The 21300-nt window shown below is 34.7% G+C and overlaps 1 protein-coding gene across 17 annotated transcripts in view; it reads left to right on the top strand.

Annotated features, from left to right (window-relative positions):
• Positions 1-21300, top strand: part of PCDH15 (protocadherin related 15) — a 764244-nt gene that overhangs the window by 585621 nt on the left and 157323 nt on the right. For all 17 annotated transcript variants that reach the window (XM_057735541.1, XM_057735540.1, XM_057735538.1 and 14 more), the window contains 3 exons: positions 4629-4934; positions 7841-8065; positions 20305-20421. In XM_057735541.1, the coding sequence (XP_057591524.1) occupies positions 4629-4934; positions 7841-8065; positions 20305-20421 (648 nt within the window). The remainder of the gene's footprint in view (positions 1-4628; positions 4935-7840; positions 8066-20304; positions 20422-21300) is intronic.

Here is a 21300-nt window from a genome sequence, read left to right as displayed (position 1 = left end):
CTAGCTGTTGGCTTATATCATCTATAACAAGGCTGATTCACTTAAATTTTTATATATTTTATTCAGTGGAACAGAAAAATGGCCTTGCAACTAGATTGCAGAGAATTATGCAATAGCTATCGTCTATCTTGTTCATATTATAGTTGATGATCTGTGCCACATTTGTGAATTATATATATTGGTAGGAATATATATAATGGTAGGAAAAGAGATTCAAAACTGCTATTCCACTTCACATCTTTTACTTTATAGTTGGGATATCTGAGACCTAGAGGGTACAAGTGACATACCAAAGTTAATGATATCAAAAAATATATATAGTGGAAACACTGAAACTGATCAGCACTTCTGTAATGTAGCAGTCTCTTTTCATATATCAAGGTCATTCTCCATCTTAACCTACATAGTCCCTCTTTGTCATTCTACAAAATACTAAAAATACAAAGATATTTACTTATCATCATCTTCTTGTTTAGGTCATAACCAAATACTACTTTGTACTTTTTTGAAAATGATATTTTTCAATATAGACCTGGATTCAATAGTTCCACCAAGATGATCAGAGTTCCAGATGAAATACTGATAATTCCACAGTGTTTGTTTTGAAATTAATTAAAAGCACAGAAGCTGATAATGAAGAGAGATAAACCAAAATAAAACCAAACAATAAATACACAATGCGTAAAATATATTTTAAGAATTATGTAGCTAACACATAGCAATACTAGTATCTTCATTTATATATATTAATAAATGCAATACATTTATGTATTTACATATTTAATACATGCCTGGCATATGCCAGACTTTATACTAGGCACTGAGTATTCATTGAAAGAACAAACAAACACCCCCCAAAACCCATACTGTGATCTTATGGCTTACATTGTAAAAAGGGAGACAAGTGTTAAACAAATAATCATATTAATAAATCTATAATTTAAAACTAGTAAAAGTGATATAAATTACAGGTATATGGAGCTATTGGCATGTATGACAGGTGGGTCTTGTTTACATTTCAGGAGTCAGAGAAGACTGCTTTGAGGAAGTGATGTTTAAATGAACATTTGAAAGATGAGTGGGTATTAATTAGCCTGACAAATAATAGCAGAAGCCCTGTAGGCAGAGGCTTTGGAGAAATTTGGAGGTTGGAGAGATTTGTATTATTCCAGAACACAGTGAAAGTAGCACTTAGTAGAAGTCCTCTTGGCTATGTAAACTGTTTGAATGGTGCTGAAGGCAGTGTAAATCATTGAAGGATATTAAGAGGAATGATGTCATTTATCTTTTATGAAAGATCTCTCTGAAAGGAAATACCTAAAAAGAAAATAAAGAATTAATATAGTAATCTAAGCAACAGTTGATGGTGGCTTGGACCAAGATGATTAGGATTGAGATATTGCATACATTGGAAACAATATATTGTAAATAAAATAGGGATTTTTCTGTAAATGCCATGATATCTTGGACCTTGTCACCTAATACACAAATGCATCTCACAGCTTGGAGCTGAGGCTCACACACAGTATTAAGTAAGCTTTTCTGAAATTATTGAGTAGATAAAAAATTGAGATGATAGAAGAAGGAGATCTCAGGAACATCTTTATTCTTATGTATTCTATCGAATCAATGGAAGAACCATTTATTGGAATAGGGGAATTGGCAATGACAAAGATTCGGACATAGAAATAATTAAGAGTTCAATTAGGAACATGGTAAGCTTATTTTATTTTAATAAATTTATTTATTTATTTATTTATTTATTTATTTATTTATTTATTTATTTATTTTTGGCTGTGTTGGGTCTTTATTGCTGCATGCGGGCTTTCTCTGATTGCGGAGAGCACGGGCTACTCTTCATTGCAGTGCTCAGGCTTCTCATTGTGGTGGCTTCTCTTGTTGCGGAGCATGGGCTCTAAGTGCTCGGGCTTCAGTAGTTGTGGCTCACAGGCTTACTTGCTCCGTGGCAAGTGGGATCTTCCCTGACCAGGGATTGTACCCGAGGCCCCTGCAATGGCAGGCAGATTGTTAACCAGTGTGCCACCAGGGAAGTCCCTGGACATGTTAAGCTTCTGATTCACAGAATTATGATCCCCCAAATACACCCCACATGTGAATATGTCACCTTACAGAGCAAAATTAACTTTGCAGATGTGGTAAGGTTGAGGACCTTGAGATGGTAGGACTATCCTGGATTATCCAGATGGGCCCATTGTAGCCATCTAAGCTCTTAATAGTGGAAGAGGATGATAGAAGAGTGGATCAGAGAGATGAGATAGAAGAAGGAGAGATTCAAAAATTGTGAAAGGAACTCAACCCACCATTGCTGGCTTTAAGATGGAAGAAGTGCACCATGAGCCAAGAGCCAAGGTGTGTGGGTGGCCTCTGGAAGTTGGGAATAGTCCTTACATGACAAGTAAAAAGGAAGTGGGGATCTCAATCCTACAAACTCAAGTTATTGACCGAATAACTAGAATGAGCAAAGAAATGGGTCTTTTCCTACAGCCTCCAGAAAGGAGTACAGCCCTACCCAAACCTTGATTTTAGCCAGGTGAGACCCATGTTGAACTTCTGATTAAAAGAGCTATAAAATAATAAACTCGCGATGTGTAAGTGGCTAAATTTGTGGTAATTTGTTATGGCAGCAGTAGAAAACATATAGATGTTCATGAGGGATCCTAGTAGAGATATCAGTTAAATCGCAGGACATACACAGAACAATACATACCTAACACCCCTTCTCCCCCCACGTGTATACATACATAGCCATATTAATCAAATTGAATCATTCTATCACTTAAAATCTTCCAATAAGGGGATAAATGAAAACATACCTTGAGCAAGAATCATTTAAATTGCTGACTACATAAGAATCCCCACAGACAGAAAAAGTCACTGAAATTTTCAAGTGTTGCTTTAATGAAACAATACCTACTTATATTATTTGATTGTATTGTTCTATTTACTTAAACAGTGATTGAAGACATAAAATAACATTTTTTTGTTTGATTGGTTGTTTTTTTGTTGGGGAGGTGACAGTATTGTCATTTGTTTTCTTTCCACTAAGATGACCAGCTTGACTTATTTGTCAATAATTTATAAGAGAAATTCTAGGAAAAATGTAAAAATAGAAGAAAATATGTCTATGGAAACGTTTCAACTCTTTTACAGTATTTTTGTCCTCTTCAGACATTCCTGCAATTCCTCTTCTATCCTTTCTCAGGCTTAAGACTCCAGAGGTAATACCCTCCCAGGGGGCATTTGTATTTTGATGAATCAAAGGGACAAATCCTGCTGCAATCTCTGGCATTATGACATTCAGAATGAGTGTAGTTATGAACATGACTTTCACATCTTGGGCTTTATCATTTCAAACAAGACAGAAGTGTTCAGCAATCCCACCCCACGTGCTTCCCCAGTGTTTGTAAAGATGGATATACGTCTGTTTATATGCTATTCAAACTACATCATATTGCATCCCAGGCTTTGTGGATGTTAAGTGATTATTGTGTCCCTGGCTCATAATGCAGCCAAGTGTCATGTTTTCCTTTCTTTCCTTAGTGACAGTTTGGGGCATAATTATGTAACATTTTATGGTTTCTAAGATTTATTCCAATTTTCTCTGTGGAACAATAACATAGAACCATTTAGGACAAAATGCACAGTATTTGATAATGAGTTGTCATAATTTATATTCCAATTAATTGTTTTAGATTATATTAATTCTCATAACACTCCATCAGAACAGTCACTCAAAATTTACTCATTTTATCTGATGCAAAGTGGCTGAATATCACTTAAAATTTTCAGTTACAGTAGGTTTTTTATAGCATCAATAATTCTGTTATCATTTGGAAATTGTATTCTAATATTAAAGGCGAGCCATTTGCTGTTGCTTTACAGTTACTATACTTTCACTTTTATTTGGGTTTTGAAGCATGTTTAGTTTTAAATCTCAGTTCTTTGCATTAATTCATTCTAATATTCATTAATTCCACAAATATTTATTGAGTAGTTTTGTATGTGAAGCATAATACTAAGAACTGGGGTACTGAGATATTTATTTCTTGTGTAACTCTAAACAAAATAATTAAGGTCCATAAGCCACAGTTTTCTCATTTGTGGAATGGGACCTATGATATTTATTCGTAAGAGCATCACAAGGATTAAATGCAGTAATATATATATATATGTGGTGCATGAATTTAAAAAGTTGGAAAATCTTAAGTTGTCAGTCAGTTATGTTTCATTAAAAATTAAATGTGTTTTTTGTTTATTTTAGAATTCTAAATTTGTTAAAGAAATGAAAATACAGGAAAAACTCAGTATTTTTGTAATGTGAATTTTCTGTCATAATATCATTATGCTACTGATAACAATTTATGTTATGCTCATATTGAATGAAGAATATCAATTAAACTATGGTATATTTTTTTTCATGTTCGAGACTTTTGTACAATCTTTTCATTATCTTTTTAAGTTTCTCCCCAGAGGAAAAAATATTTGGTTAAAAATATGCCATAATTCCTTAACTATCCCCTTCTGGCAGGGCAACATAACAAAATGTAATGTGAGAAAAGCATAACAAAGTGTACTATGTGAATTCCTTTGTTTTTAATTTTATTTAGGCAACAGACCCTGATGCTGGAATAAATGGCCAAGTGCACTACAGTTTGGGTAACTTCAACAGTCTTTTTCGTATCACATCCAATGGGAGCATTTACACAGCAGTGAAGCTTAACAGAGAATTCAGGGACTACTATGAACTTGTTGTTGTGGCAACCGATGGAGCGGTACATCCTCGTCATTCAACTCTGACACTGGCCATCAAGGTTTTGGATATTGATGATAATAGTCCTGTGTTCACCAATTCAACATATACTGTCGTTGTTGAAGAGAATCTGCCAGCCGGGACCACTTTCCTTCAAATAGAGGTGGGGAAGAGGCAGTTATTTCATGAATTCTGTGTAAGATTTGACATTCATGTAGGGCTGCCAGACTTAGTAAATAAATTTTAAAAAAGCACACCCAGTTAAATTTCAATTTCAGATAAACAATGAGTAAATTTTAATACAAGTATCTCTCAAATATTGCATATTGTGTTTTATCTAACAACCCTATTATAGAGATAAACCAAAAATTAAAGGGAGAAAAGTTGCCTTTGCAAGAAATTGAATAACACTTCTTAATAGGTTTCTTTTTAACTTACAAAAGTAATGATAAATATGTATTGCAACAATAGACAATACAATAGACTATTTAAGAAAACTTGGTAGTCTGTCACCTTGTACCTCCAAAGTTAGTATTAAATTTTTATGTATATTCTGTTATATTTATGTTTGTGCTCACACAAATATCAAATAAGTATCTACATATATATAAATATACATGTATGCAGGTGTATACATATATAGACATGTATATGGATATACTTACGTATAGAATTCCCGCATATTTTACAGAAATAGGATATTGCTGTACCTACTATTTTGTAATATTTTTTTTTCACTTTCTATACACAACTGGCATCCTTCCAGAAGTCTAACTCTCCTTTTTATTAGTGTCTTCATATCTAAGCCTCTTTTTTCAGTCTTCAAATAAAGTATTACAGAAACTCTGGACATTCTGATTCAGTAGGTTAGATTGGCCTAGAAATCTGCATTTTAAGCAGAACCCCTTTAATTCTGACATAGGTGGTCTATGAAGTGTATTTTGGAAGAAAAGTATATATTCCTTTCTCAGTCTGCAATCCATAACTTAAATTTTGTTAACGTGCCTTTCAAGAACTTGTGTTTCTTCCATAATTCAACTCAATATATGTTTACTTAGTCAGTAAACATTAATACATCAAAAAAACGCAGATGCTGACCAAGAAGACGGCCATTATTTCTCCATTTATTCTTCTATTCATCTATTCATTCACTTATTCATTTATTCGACAAGCATATTTTCAGTGCTTACTGCACGCCAAGTGCTCTGCTAGATTCTGGGGATTCGAACAGGAACAAGACAAATTTCCTGCCTTCATCGAATTTTCAGTCTGGAGTAGCAAACAGACAAGTAACTGGCAATTAATATAGACGTCCTCAATGAAAGGAGCCTAGGAGATCATAGGAGGAGCTCTTAATCTAATCTTGAGAATAAAGAGAATGTTTCCTGGAGAAAGTTTATTTCTAAATTGTGAAATGAGGGACAAATAAAAGTTATTCAAGGTGAAGAAAGAATATTCAAGGCAGCAGAAGAACCTGTTCAAAATCCTGGAGGAGAGGAGAGAGTGAGGGGCTATAGGGCTGGAAAATATATGTGTCCTTCTCACCATGCTAAGGAGATTGGAGTTGATCCAAAATGAAATGGGAAGGGATTTCCATGGTGGTCCAATGGTGAAGACTGGGCTTCCAATGAAGAGGGAGCAGGTTCGATCCCTGGTCAGGGAACTAAGATCCCACATGCTAGGCAGCAAGAAGAATTTTTAGGCAGTAAGATGACATCCTGCAATCTGTGTTTTAACAGTATCTTTCCCGTTGTGATGTTGATAATTGTTTGGAGGGGTCCAAGACAAGTTTACATAGGTGTTTGCTTTACTGCATGAACATTCTAGCAAACCCTGACCTTCCCCACTCCATCCTTTTTTCCATTCCATTTCTTCTACCAGTGCTGCTTTTGGCAGTCTGTACACTGAATGAAATAGTCATCTATAAGACTTCCATTGAAACCTGTTTTTTTCAGATTTTTTTTTTTTTTGTGCTTGGGAAACTATTTTTGGAAATAAGTTTTTTTAAAAAATTTTTATTGGAGTGTAGTTGATTTTACAATGTTGTATTAGTTTCTGCTCTCCAACAAAGTGAATCAGTTATACATATACATATATCCACTCTTTTTTAGATTCTTTTCCAATATAGGTCATTACAGAGTACTGAGTAGAGTTCCTTGTGTTATGCAGTAGGTCCTTATTAGTTATGTATTTTATATGTAGTAGTGTGTATATGTCAATCCCAATCTCCCAATTTATCCCTCCCCATCCTTCCCCCCCCCCCAGTAACCATAAGATTGTTTTCTACATCTGTGACTCTGTTTGTGTTTTGTAAATAAGTTCATTTGCACCATTTTTTTAGATCCCACATATAAGCGATGTCATATGATATTTGTCTTTCTCTGTTTGACTTATTCATTCAGTGTGACAATCTCTAGGTCCATCTATGTTTTCCTTTGATTTTGGTATTTCTGTCTTATTTCTTCTTTGAGACAGTAATCTGGAGGGTGGGTATTTTGTCTTTCTTCATCTTGTGCATCTCTATAGCACCTTGTAAACACTCAATAAATATTAATTAAAAGAAGGGAGGTATAATAAAGTGATCTCTAGAAATGTATTATAGGATCCTTATGAGAAGATATATTTCCTGGGTTTTCATATAGTCCTTTAACAACCTGTTATGTTTATGGAAAGCACACACTAGTGTTTAGTTTTATTTAGTATATTATTTTTCATGGTTATACAATCAGCAGGAAATAATAAACAATCATTTATGACAATACTTATTTCTCTACTCTGGTATGATTCTTTTAATTAGTGATTTTTCAAATAAAATAGATATAATAACGAGATCAACAATGACAAAATCTCACGGGTCTCTGTCTCTCACTCGGTCTCTGTCTTTCTTTCTCTCCCTCCCCCTCTCTCTAGTAAATTACTTTATAAAAAGGCTTCTCTCTGAAACATGTCTTTTGATCATCATTCATTTCATGCTGTCCTAGGGACTGACACATAACTTCCATCAGTCTTGCATTTCTTTATTTTGGCAATGGCAGTGATATAACCATTCTTCTTTTTAACTGGTTACAGGCCAAAGATGTTGACCTTGGAGCAAATGTGTCTTATCGGATAAGAAGTCCAGAAGTGAAGCACTTTTTTGCACTACATCCATTTACAGGAGAACTCACTCTTTTACGGAGTTTGGACTATGAGTCATTTCCAGACCAGGAAGCAAGTATCACTTTTCTAGTGGAGGCCTTTGATATTTATGGAACAATGCCACCTGGCATTGCTACTGTCACAGTGATAGTAAAGGTAAGGTATATAGATGACTTCAGGTTGCCTACTTTGCTCTCTCTGCATGTAGTTTCTGGTTTACTATACAGTGGAATTGTTTGTACTTCTTGCAGTCATCTTGTATCGCTAGAAGTGTATCATAACTGAATGGGATGAAGTGATTGGACTCATCAGCTCTGTTAAGTTGTCTGATCCTGGAGATCATGCAGAAAACCACAGGAACCTATGTTCACTTAAAGTTTGCCGCTGTTACATTTCAAGTTGTGTTTGTTCCCATGAGTTCCTTTTAATTTGTTCTTTTCATGTGCCTAGAGTTACAGTCTGTAATGTGTTTGAGATGAACTGCTCAGCAGAATTCACCTGTGATAAATTACTCAGGATTTTATACCATCTGGTTCTTGTTGGCTACCTAAAGAATTTAGAAAGTTCTGGGGATCACTTCAGTTCTTGAAAACAGCTTTCCATAGAGGGCTGAACGTACACAGGTTATAAGGCACAGAAGGTCATAGGCAACTTTTCTGCAATGCTTGTTTTTTTTTAAATTAGTATTTCTTTTATTATATGTAAAGATCAAAATTTTGCCCCAAGAACCATGTATTATTTATATTTCCCCTTATGTAAACAATGGCTAAAAGCCCATGTCCATTTTCTTTCTTTTTTTTCATGAGAAGTTCCTTTTTTTTAATCTTTATTGGAATATAATTGCTTCACAATCTTGTGCTAGTTTCTGCTGTACAACCAAGTGAATCAGCCATATGTACACACATATCCCCATATCTCCTCCCTCCCGAGCCCCCCTCCCAACCTGCAATACTCATTTTTTTTTTTTTAAGGTTTAAACATAATTTTTATATATTGCAAAATGATTAGTACAACGTTAGTTAATACATCATCACCTTACTTAGTTACAATTTCTTTTTGTTGTGAGAACTTTAAAAATCCATTCTCCGCAACTTTCACATACACAATACAGTATTGTTAACTATAGTAACCATAAAGTACCTTACATCCTCAAAACTTATTCATCCTATAGCTGGAAATTAGTACCCCTTGACACCCTTCAGCCATCCTCTGCCTACCAATCTGATCTCAGTTTCTGTGAATTTAGATTTTTTAGATTTCATGTATAAGTGAGAACATGCAATATTTGTCTTTCTCTGTCTGACATTTCTTTTAGCATAATGCCATCAAGGTTCAAGCATTAATTGTCACAGATGCCAGGATTTCCTTCTTTTTTATGGCTGAATCCCATTGTAGATACCACATTTTCCTAATCCATTCATCCATCAATGGACATTTGGGTTGTTTCCATATCTTGGCTATTGTAAATAATGCTGCTATGAACATGGGGGTGCAGATATCTTTTCTAGTTAGTATTTTCACTTCCTTTGGATATATTCCCAGAAGTGGGATTGCTGGATAATGTGGTAGTTCTATTTTTAATTTTTTGAGTAACCTCTATACTTTTTTTTTTTGGGGGGGGGTACACCAGGTTCAATCAACTGTTTTTATACACATATCCCCATATTCCCTCCCTTCCTTGACGCCCCCCCCTCGAGTCCCCCCCACCCTCCCTGCCCCAGTCCTCTAAGGCATCTTCCATCCTCGAGTTGGACTCCCTTTGTTATACAACAACTTCCCACTGACTATTTTACAGTTGGTAGTATATATATGTCTGTGCTACTCTCTCGCTTCTTCTCAGTTTCCCCTTCACCCCCGCCCCCTCCCATACCTCGAGTTCTCCAGTCCATTCTCTGTATCTGCTTCCTTGTTCTTGTCACTGAGTTCATCAGTACCATTTTTAGATTCCGTATATGTGAGTTAGCATACAATATTTGTCCTTCTCTTTCTGACTTACTTCACTATGTATGACAGATTGTAGTTCTATCCACCTCATTACATATAGCTCCATCTCATCCCTTTTTATAGCTGAGTAATATTCCATTGTATATATATGCCACATCTTCTGTATCCATTCATTTGTTGATGGGCATTTAGGTTGCTTCCATGTCCTGGCTAGTGTAAAGAGTGCTGCAATAAACATTATGGTACAAGTTTCTTTGGGGATTATGGTTTTCTCTGGGTATATGCCCAGGAGTGGGATGACTGGATCATATGGTCGTTCTATTTGTAGTTTTTTAAGGAACCTCCAAATTGTTTTCCATAGTGGCTGTACCAACTTACAGTCCCACCAACAGTGCAGGAGAGTTCCCTTTTCTCCACACCCTCTCCAACATTTGTTGTTTCTAGACTTTGTGATGATGGCCATTCTGATTGGTGTGAGGTGATACCTCATTGTGGCTTTGACTTGCATTTCTCTGATGATTAGTGATGTTGAGCATCTTTTCATGTGTTTGTTGGCCATCTGTATGTCTTCTTTGGAGAAATGTCTATTTAGGTCTTCTGCCCATTTGTGGATTGGGTTATTTGCTTTTTTGGTATGTAGCTGCATGAGCTGCTTGTATATTTTGGAGGTTAATCCTTTGTCCGTTGTTTCATAGGCAATTATTTTTTCCCATTCTGAGGGTTGCCTTTTAGTCTTGTTTATGGTTTCTTTTGCTGTGCAAAAGCTTTTAAGTTTCATGAGGTCCCATTCGTTTATTGTTGATTTTATTTCCATGATTCTAGGAGGTGGGTCAAAAAGGATGTTGCTTTGATGTATGTCAAAGAGTGTTCTGCCTATGTTTTCCTCTAGGAGTTTTATAGTGTCTGGCCTTACATGTAGGTCTTTAATCCATTTGGAGTTTATTTTTGTGTGCAATACTCATTTTTATAGAGCACTGCAAAATACAAATGATGGAATAAGAAATCATCATTTTTGTTGAGTTTTTCTTTGATAGTTCAACTTATAAATAACTAAAGTATGCATTTGGTTTTCTTAGACAATAAAATATGGATATGAAAACATAGAAGATTGTTAAAAATTTCACCAATACATGATTAGCATAACTATATTTATCGTATAGGTAAATGCTCTAATGTTCTTGACTATAAGATCTTTGTGGATTTTTTTGTGTGCATTTTGTTGTTTTTGCTGTTAAGATAATCCTGCAATCAGAGTGGGGCATGGGGATTATTCCACTGCCTTTACTTTACACTTGATTTAAGCTTATCTGTTGGTACAAACATGATGTCATTTCTTCCCTAGAGTCTTGCTGTCTCCTCTAAATTACATTGGAAAGGGGAACACAAATCCTTTACATTCTCAAGTGCCCTAAAGCTGTCTGGAGTGTTTTATTAAGGTCTGGATACCTTCTTTCTCAGAGGTCCACAATGATTCTGTATCTACTTCTTCCATTTTGTGTTTCTCTATACTAAGCATTTTATTTATTTCAGGAAGCTGTAAATCTATTTTAGGGACTTAAAATTTTACTCAGTAATAAGTTCTCTTTGGGAATAGCAAATTGAACTATCAAAATCTTTTTTTGGGTAAACCTGTTTTTCTATTTGTATCTCTCTTTCCTGAGACAATGTTTTCCAGTGCTCTAGTAGCCTGGGGAAGGATCAAGGGACAATACAAAATCATCGAGGGCCTGAGGAGCTTCAATTCATATTTTGATATATTATTTTGCCACACTATTATGGTGTGACATTTAGAAATTTAGAAATCTGCTTACAGTTTTTGTAACATGTTAATATTGGTGGTTATGAAGATGCCATGATAGGTAAAGACATGAAAAAGACTAAGATGAGACTGATCTAAATGAACTAAATGAGCAAAATGGCTTCTGGACCATGTTACTCTGGTCTTGCCTACCCATATGGTTTGATGTCACTGAACACTAAAAACATTTTAAATAGAAAAATGGTCCATTTATTAGCTGTTCTGGACAATAAGGGAAGAAAAGGTTTGCTGCTAATGACCTTCACCCTATTCTTCCCAGATTCAAAGATGGATACTCAAGTGGTATAGAGCCTTCTCTCTCAGGATGGATGTGGTTAAGAATGGAGAGTTATAATCCCACAGAGACTCTGGCCTGATTGCTCTGGTTTCAGTTTAGATTTATTTGCTTAGTTTTTTCTTTTTTTTTTCTTTCTTTTCTTTCTTTCTTTCTTTCTTTCTTTCTTTCTTTTTTTTTTTTTTTTTGATAGCAGAAGTCATTGAAGTCAAACTGAGTCCAAAACTGTCATCTGAATAAGCAGGATTTTCACCAAATAAGCCTCAGTCTCTATCTGTGACCAGCGTCTCTTAAAATGCCTTTCACATTCCCTAACCACCCCTTTATTTTAATACAGGGGTATCACTCAAGGATTCTATCTACATCAGCACGTGGGAAAATGTTGCTCATTGATAGAAGAGTGTTGATCTAATTTTTATTGTCTCAATTGCTTTATCTTATTTAGAGAAGTCAAACCATTTCATTTGTCAAGACTTCCTGACCTATACAAAGTTATTTCTGATTTATTGTACATTTAAAACAAAGCAATATTTAATTCTAGACATTTTTCAGTGCCACTTTGTTTTCTTTTTCAAGGTTATTTAAGCATAATAAAATTTGCTGAACATTTCTCCAAATGCAGGCTGACACTTGTTTTCCTTACTCCTGATCACTCAGTATGAGATTATCAAAAAAGAGAATTTTAAAACTGTATTGTATGCTATTGGGGCCCATAAAAATATCATACTTGTTTGTTTTGAAGGGAAGAGTGGAATAAAATTCTCATTTCTCTACAAATGTAAATCTTTCCCAAACTTGCAAATTTTCTGCTATTGGTCTGTTTACTTGCGGTACTGACAAGCTGTTTTGCTGATAACATAATTGCATGGTATTTGCCAAGAGATATTTCTATCCAAAACAGTCACCACAGGGAAAGCATCTTGAAGCTCTTTCTTTGAAAATGAGCAGAAACATACTTTCTTTTGTAAAGAAGGAAAAAAAAAGAGAAAGATCAAGTACTTAATATCTAGTCCATCAAGGTTATTTAAAATTGGAGTGATAATGGGGAAATTTAAGTAACATTTATTTTAAAGGAAAAATATTTTCACAATAGAAGGGAAATGGAATTTTATCACAGACACCTGCAAAAAGCTTTCTTAGTGTCAAATTTCAAGGATGCAAAACAAAACTCATCATGATCATGCAAATAATATGTATTTTTGTTGCAAAGGTTTTGCAGAACATTGATAAAACAAGGCCTTTTTCATTGTAAACTTATTGAATATCTATAAGAATTGAATCTATGATGATAGTAAATTACATGATGTGGGTAAATCTCTGGAAAATAGAAACATAATTCTAAATAGTTTTAAACATAAAATCCAGAGAAAAATCTGCCCTTACAAACTGAGTTATAATAATATAATATAAAAAATACAGAGAAATAAAAGGTCTGTTTTCTATGTAAGCCTAAGGCTGAATACAAGTCAGAAAGGTTGAAATATTTAAATGTATATACAATTCTGGGCAGCATTAAAAGGAGTGTAAAGAACTTGTCCAACATAAACAGATGACTTAAGTCATTTGCTGATCGTAATTTTAGATAGAACAGGTCCACAGGAGTAGGAGAGAGAATGAAGGAGATGCCTCTGTGGAGGAAGGAGACTGAATTCACCCCTGGTTGTGTCTACCTGTAAAAGAGGGCACAGGTATGGGAGTAAGCGGGAATAGGTGGAAACATCAGAAGTGAAAGACCACCTGCAAGGACTTTGGTTATTAGGAAATACAGTGAATCTTGGAAGATAGAGCTAACCTTTTCATCTTTCATAGTGGTTTTTTTCCTCCAGGAAGGAAAGAAATGTTCCTCACCTCAAAGAATATAGGAAAAAGGATAGATTAAAAACTCAATGCCCAGTACAAAAGTGGCATTTGCCAAACTATGGACACCCGACAGGCAGTGATTTGTCACTGATGTTCTGTGGTGACAGTATTAGTAGAGTTCTTGTTTTGATTTTGTCAAAGGAGCTGTGATTTGAGAGACCAGAAAGTAATCCAGGATTCAAACAAATCAGAAACTCTGGACATTTCAATATTTGTGGCATCTTTCCTTCCCTCGCTCTGGAGGGAGGAGACTGAATAAAAGATGACTTCAATGGACAAGCTAGTGGGAGTATGGTCTAATAGATTGATCATTATATATTTTTAATTGAAGTATAATTGGCTTACAATACTGTTAGTTTTAGGTGTACAGCAAAGTGATTCAATTATACATATTTTTTTCTGACTCTTTTCTATTATAGATTATTATGAGATATTGCGCATAGTTCTGTATGCTATACAGTGAATCCTTGTTGTTTATCTGTTTTATATATAGTGGTATGTATCTGTTAATCCCATACTTTTAATCTATCCCTCCCCCCTCCTCCTGATTCATCATTATGTTTTATGATTTTATGTTTTTCACCTTGAGGTTGGTTCACTTGGAGAAAATACCCATTTAGGACTATTGCCTTCAAATATTAGTCTATATTCTATTCTGCACTATCAGATCCTCAATAGTATATTCTTTCTAATATATTCACCTCCATGTTTAAAGAATATGAATATGTTATGGAGGAAGTGTCATGGGGCTGAGTCAGATAGTTTCTTAAAGTACCTGCCTGTTCTGCTATTCTACAGCTTTACAACTAAGAGGTAACATATTTCCACTAAAGAACCAAACCAGAGGAAACAAATAAAAATGTACAAGCCCAGAGATAAAATAGTATCTTAAACAGTAGTAATTCATATTTCTACAGCTCTCTCTCATGGCTCCCCAGATATCACTCGCTGATTGCTGGGAGTCCCAAGAAAATGCTTTACTTATACAGTATCTACAATTAAGTAATTTTACCATTCAGTGATTATCACATCCTTAGCTGCCTGCCAAGGCAAAATGAGATCAAGCTTGCTATTGCTACATGTCTCCCAGTGGGGACTAGAGATGCTGATAAGCCTCATTGATACTAGCTACTGCAAAGCACTGGCACCATTTTCCAATCCCATCATGACTAGAGCTGCTATCTCTACCCCAGTGAAATGGCTGGCACATACTGGGGGGCACTCTTGATATGTTGGAGTGCTCAGTATGTACTCTGAGAACTTCACTTCACCAAAACCATACAGTATTCCAAACAGTAATAATTTGTGCCTTCACTATATCATTATCTTCAGGGTCTCTTATGATATGCTTCATAGAGCACTAGCTCCTCAAGATGGTACTGAGTGTCTCATATACAAAGAATTATATAGACAAGTAGATTTGGGAAACACTGGTATATATAAAAATAAACAGATTTCTATGCTATATACCTTTATAAAGAAGCCTTAAATATGCTAGTATATGTTGTGAATCTCAAGAAAATAAAATGTGATTTCCCACAATTGATCATGGGATTTCTTTTTATTTGTAAAGCTTTTGATAGGACTAATTTTCCAAAGAATACAATTTGGGAAAAAAAACTTTATTAGGTTTTAGTGAAAAAAACTATTTGTAGGGTTAAATATTGAATAAGTTGTTGTTTAAAATGTACAAATACAACTGCTACAAGTCTCTTTTTACCAAAAAAACTTTATAAATAATTATAAAAATTATCTTCAGGGAAATAGATTAGAATTATGCAGTGTTTAGAAGCTTGCCAGGTTGCCAAGATAAAATTATAGTAACTAGTTAGAAGAATTCTTAAAAATGTAAAATATTTTGGGAAAGAGTTATTTAAAATTTTATGCTTGGAATTTTAATAAAAATCCTACTCAAGTCATTTTATATATAATCTTCTGATTACTTTGCCAGTTCCCTTTTTCCTCACCTCCTTTAGGATCTGACATACCAGAATTAAATCTTAGCTCTATCCTTTATTAGATGGATAATCATAAACAACTTAACTTCTCTAAGCTTCAGTTTCCTTATTCTGAAAATAGGAACAATAATAATAATAGCTGACATCTATTTTAGGCAAATTAATTGAGATGATAAGCTTAACACATAATGTCTGATATACAGTAAAAATAAACCATACACACACACACACACACATATATAATTATGATGCACTTTTAAGAAAGTCTGAAATACCATGATATTATTAGAATCTCCCTAAATATTCAAGTTTAGAATATGCACATGTTCTCCCAATTTACCACAGTGTCATGGCTTGGGAAAAAAATCCAAAAACATATCAACTCCCTTCCCCCTACATTACCATTCCAGTTCAGAGAAATTAGATGGGAATGGAATTTTGTATTAAATCAGTGGGTTTGTCAGCACTGCACAGTGCTAACCTCTTCTAATTTAACTGTCAATCTTGGAGGATGGTTTTACCTGCCAGAGTGCGTGAGTGATGAGGCAGTTGCTCAGATATCAGAAATGTATCCTATGTGAAATTTAAACTCCTTCCTGTACCTTCCCATCACATCCATGTACTTTCTCTTTCATAACGTTCATCACACTTGATAATATTTATTTATTTTTTGCTTTCCACACTAAACTGTAAGCTCAGTACCAGCAGGAACTATATCTTTTTTGGTGGTAACATTATCCCCAGCATCTAAAGTACTACCTAATGCACAGTGAGAGCTCCATCAATATTTGTGATACTGAAAGCTATAGTGTGCATTTTGCTACTTGTGGTTGATTACCTTACATTAAGGATACTATCCCCCAAGAATCCAGAAAAGTGTCAAACTCAGAAATAAAACCAAACCAAACCAAAAAAACAATAAAAACAAATTTAGGCAGCTAAGAAAGAATCTTCCAGTACAGGTTTTGATCCCCCCACTCTCCCTCCCCCCAAAAAAAAGATCAAGGTAAATTTGTGACTTGTGTTTAAGGAATCCCCATGCAAACAGAAAAGGAAAGATTTGTTTGGTTGGAGATAGGGCTTTTTTGACCCTTTGTGGCAGAATCACAACAGAAGGGAGAGAAGTCAGAAAAGACAGAAAGACAAGTAAAGAAACCCAGAGGGAAGAAACAGCAGAAGGTAGATAATATAAGAAGTGACAACTGGAACAGCAAATAAAGGGTGTCTGGTAGTGGAAAACAGAACTGGTAACAGGCAGAGGAAAAAATCAACTGTGTCATCTGCCAAGGAAGGGGAGGCATCACCTCCATAAGCCTCAAGGGATTTCAGAGGGCAGGGCAGCCAAGGGTTCTACGTGGCTAGTGATAATACTAGTTGGTACTGTAGGAGCCATTCCACCCACTGGCACACACCATCTGGTCTCCTTATAGAGTGTGCACGAGAGTTTAAGATGAGGGCTGGCATTCTCTATATTTTCATCATTTAAAAAAAGATCAGAATATAACAAGTTAGTATTCTTCTATCAAGAAGAAGCCTCTTATCCAGAACAATCTTTAACCCATGATTCCAGATATCAAAAATTCTATCATCTCTTTCTCTTTGCTTTAAATAGAGAACCTGCTATTAATTTGTAAGTTCACCAGCAAGTTCCTATCTTCCTGGTATACACATTAAAAAAGTTCCTTAAATCTACTCTGTGGTCTACCAAAGCAGAAATGGTTTCTGTGATTATTTTAGACTTGAATTTAGAAAGTAAATAAATGAAACTCATATTTTCTTCCTCTTAGATAACTGTACCTTCAGATGAAGTTTTAGTTGCTTGATACATGGAAACTAATTATGCTTACTAGTACAACAGTTTTTTTTTCTAAGATCAAGGCTTAGTTCTAGTTGAGAACCATGGTAGCATTCAGAATACTCTTTAGAAACATGAAAAGCAATTTTTGTTCAAACTAACAAAAATTATAGCCACAGAAAGCAAAGTTAATGATAAGGTTGTTTAACAAGAGGACAGAAAACAAAATTTTCTTTTTGTCAATACTGCCCTCTAGTGGAACAACTGGTAACAGAAAAGGGCTTGCTTTCGGAGAGAGGATCTTATCCTTAATTTGCTGCATAATAGACCATTTGTACAGAAGCAGATTTATGTACATTTTTCTTCAGACACCCCTGGAGCATACATATAATGAAGTATTGATTATGCTTTGGCATTTCATTTCAATAAATGCTCTCATCTGAAATAATGCATTGTGCAAGAACTGTGTGCAGCTGGCTATACAGCTTAGCCACAGTGAAAGATTCTAACCTCAAAATATGTACAGTGTACCAGAGAAAGAAATACAACTACAATAACTGTATTGATTTAGTCTTCATCCTGTCAATGGCAAGCAGGGGGATATCAGTCTTTTACTGCTGTTCTGTTATTTATCACCTTAGGTTTCTGTATAATCAGATTATTAAAATGTCCACTCTGTGTTCAGTTAGGTGATCTGGTGACTACTTTCCCGGCCAAAAAAAATAAGTGTGTGGGGGGGTTGCTATTGTACTCAACACTGTTAGCAGCTGTATTGACATAACTGGGAAATCACATATTTGTTTTTTTCCCTAAAGAATCAAATTAATCCAAAATGTGCCTGTAACGTTAAGATTTTTAATGTCCCGGGAGTGGGGGAGTGGTGGTGGAGGGAAGGGTAGGAGAAGAAAATTCATCAGAATATATTGAGTTTATGTGATTTGGGAAACTCATGTACAGAAAAATCACAGAGTTGGGCTCCTTTTCCAACCTTCAGAAGTTAAAATTTAGGGGTGCAAGAGGAGTTCCACCCCTTTGGTTACAAGATTCACTCATTAAAATAACTGGCACTCTTGAAAAGAGCAGGAGGAAGTGTGCATGCAAATGTTTTATATATTTACCCCCTGCCTGGAACTGCAAGATCAATACTCTCCACTGTCCTCATTATAGGGGACCAGTGCTTCCTAGGTTTATTTACTTGTTCAGATTCTAAAGCCCATCATTTATAAAGGAAGTCTTCTTTTTCATAGTAGAGGTTGTGAATACTGCCTGTCAAAAAGAGAAAATGATGTTTTTTATTTTTCAGTTTTGCTTACAGCTCAAGATGTCCAATTTGTATTAGAATCTGCAGGGTTTTTCAGATTCACAACTCAGAAGTGAACTCTATTGTGAACATAAAAGCAAGCTCTATTTGATTGTAATAGTTAATTATCTGGACCTCTTTGTAAAAAGAGGTGTTTATAATCAGTTAATTTGTGCATTTCCAATTTACATTGGGAAAAAAATTGTTGTATCAGAGCAAATATCAAAGGCTGTGTAAAATAATTTTCTTCTTTTTTAACATCTGAGAAAAAGATGACCTGGAGAATAACGTAACTAAAAAATTTAGTTTGGGGCTCAAATATGTTTAACCCAAAGTACCCACAACAATGCAGGGTGTAATGATTATTTAAAAAAAAATAAATTTAAGAAAGATAAATCAGCCAGGTTACTAAGCATTATTTTTGACAAAAATAATGATTTGCAATTCTCCATCCAAGATAAAATGTTTGAGAAAAAAATGGCCTTACTCTCAGGAGACCAGATTAATTAGTGGTTTTGCCAAATAAGTAGATTAATTTAAGCGGTCGCTAAGCGATCTGCAAAATCAGTACTTTACTTGTCAAGTGGCAGTTAAGTGACAAATTCAGGTGACAAATTTTTCTTGCGTCACCACAGTGTCCCCAGTGCCTAGAATTGGGTCATAAAAATGGGAGGAACCTGATAAATATAGTTTAATGAATAAACTAATAATAGGAATGCACTTATATCATTGAATTGTGAAACTTAAGAAGCATATAAATCACTTTGAGAAATCTCTAAATAAATTAGCATTGTTTTCTGACTACGAACATCTAATCCTATGTGTCACTATTGTAGTGTGCTATAGGGAAAACATCCTTTAATCTTTTTATGTTTATAAAAATGAAAGATGGCATCAAAGGATATTTCACAATTTGCATTTGAAATGTTCTAATCATACTATTATGCTAAGTATATATATAAAGAATTTGCTCTCCCAACAGAAACATTAAAGAGCTTTCTTTAAAAGCAACAATAACAAAACAAACAAAATAATACCATCTTCTACACCTGTCTCATAGAAGGTCACCTTTTATGAAATGTGTTCCTACTTTTCAAAGTTCAAAACTACATCATACCATTAGAAGTATCTTTAGAGAAAATTTCAAGCATCAATCCAGTATCTGAAAGGTGTATTTGGAGGAGCACGGGGTGTGTGACAGACTCTTTACTTGAGTAGAATGGCTTTTGGTAGAATAGAGTAGGTATCACACACATTAATATTGTATAGGAACTCTGGCAATTTCCTCTGGGGTTCCATTCTGAAGTGAGTATAATGGAATTGAGAGGATGCAAGGCTGACAGTGGCAAATGGGTGGTGTGATATGAAGAGATGGAGCTAGTCTAGTCACTGTGTAACTAACCTGGTTTCAACAGAATCACTAAACTCTTAATTGTGTTTTGTAGGATATGAATGATTACCCTCCACTATTTAGTAAACGAATCTACAAAGGGATGGTGGCTCCAGATGCCGTCAAGGGTACACCTATCACAACCGTTTATGCTGAAGATGCAGACCCGCCTGTAAGTAGAAGACTGATTAATACTGTGAACTAAAGTGAGAAAAACCTTTAACACTTATAGATGACCCAGTTCCCAAGACAGTGCAGCGAGTTTGTGTGAGTTCCACTTACATACATATGATGTACTCTTGCCTGTTGCACCCACAGATACAGACCATATTTCAAGTGATTATTATTGAACTTAGACAGCTAGGGATACAGTTTTTGTTTTACTGGGATTCAACATTTACTATTTATCAATTTATCTAGTACTGAAGATAAATATATATAGAAAGAATTGTCTACATTTGTAATCAGTATCATTCAGATTCTTTATTTAAAGCATTGTAAGTTTAGTTTAGCCTGGATAAGTTTTACCCTTATGTATTTTCCATTTTATTCATATCGTGTTAGCAAACACTAAATCAACATATGATATAATATTATATTGAATGTGTTAATTTTGGTAAACTAAAGTTGTATTGCTTTCAGAACATATTTAATAGATGCTTTTATTATCCAGAATTTCAGGACATCTTTTGAGATGCCCTAAATTGCCTTTCAAGATAGAGGGTTTCCAATTAAAACATTATTAGAGCAGAAGTGGTATAAATTTTCCTTAATATTATTTCTCAATGTATTTAAAAAGCACATAAAAGTAACAGTACCTGTATAAAAGTGCTTTCTATACATAACTTGATGGTGTTATAGGTATTAATTATTTATTCTCATAATAGCCAAATAACGAAGATTTGAATTTTTTACCTTGGGTGAGCTTGCAGTATCAGTCACTGACTGACATATTCTAGAAAAATGTTAAAAGTGTTGTATAAACTATTTTTGAAAAGTAAGAAAATAGGAAAAGACCTCAATTTTATAGGTGATTTAAAAGTTCTGTTTT

This window comes from Hippopotamus amphibius, chromosome 5, assembly GCF_030028045.1.
Source record: "Hippopotamus amphibius kiboko isolate mHipAmp2 chromosome 5, mHipAmp2.hap2, whole genome shotgun sequence".
NCBI lineage: Eukaryota > Metazoa > Chordata > Mammalia > Artiodactyla > Hippopotamidae > Hippopotamus > Hippopotamus amphibius.
This window is presented reverse-complemented; position numbering and strand designations above follow the sequence as displayed.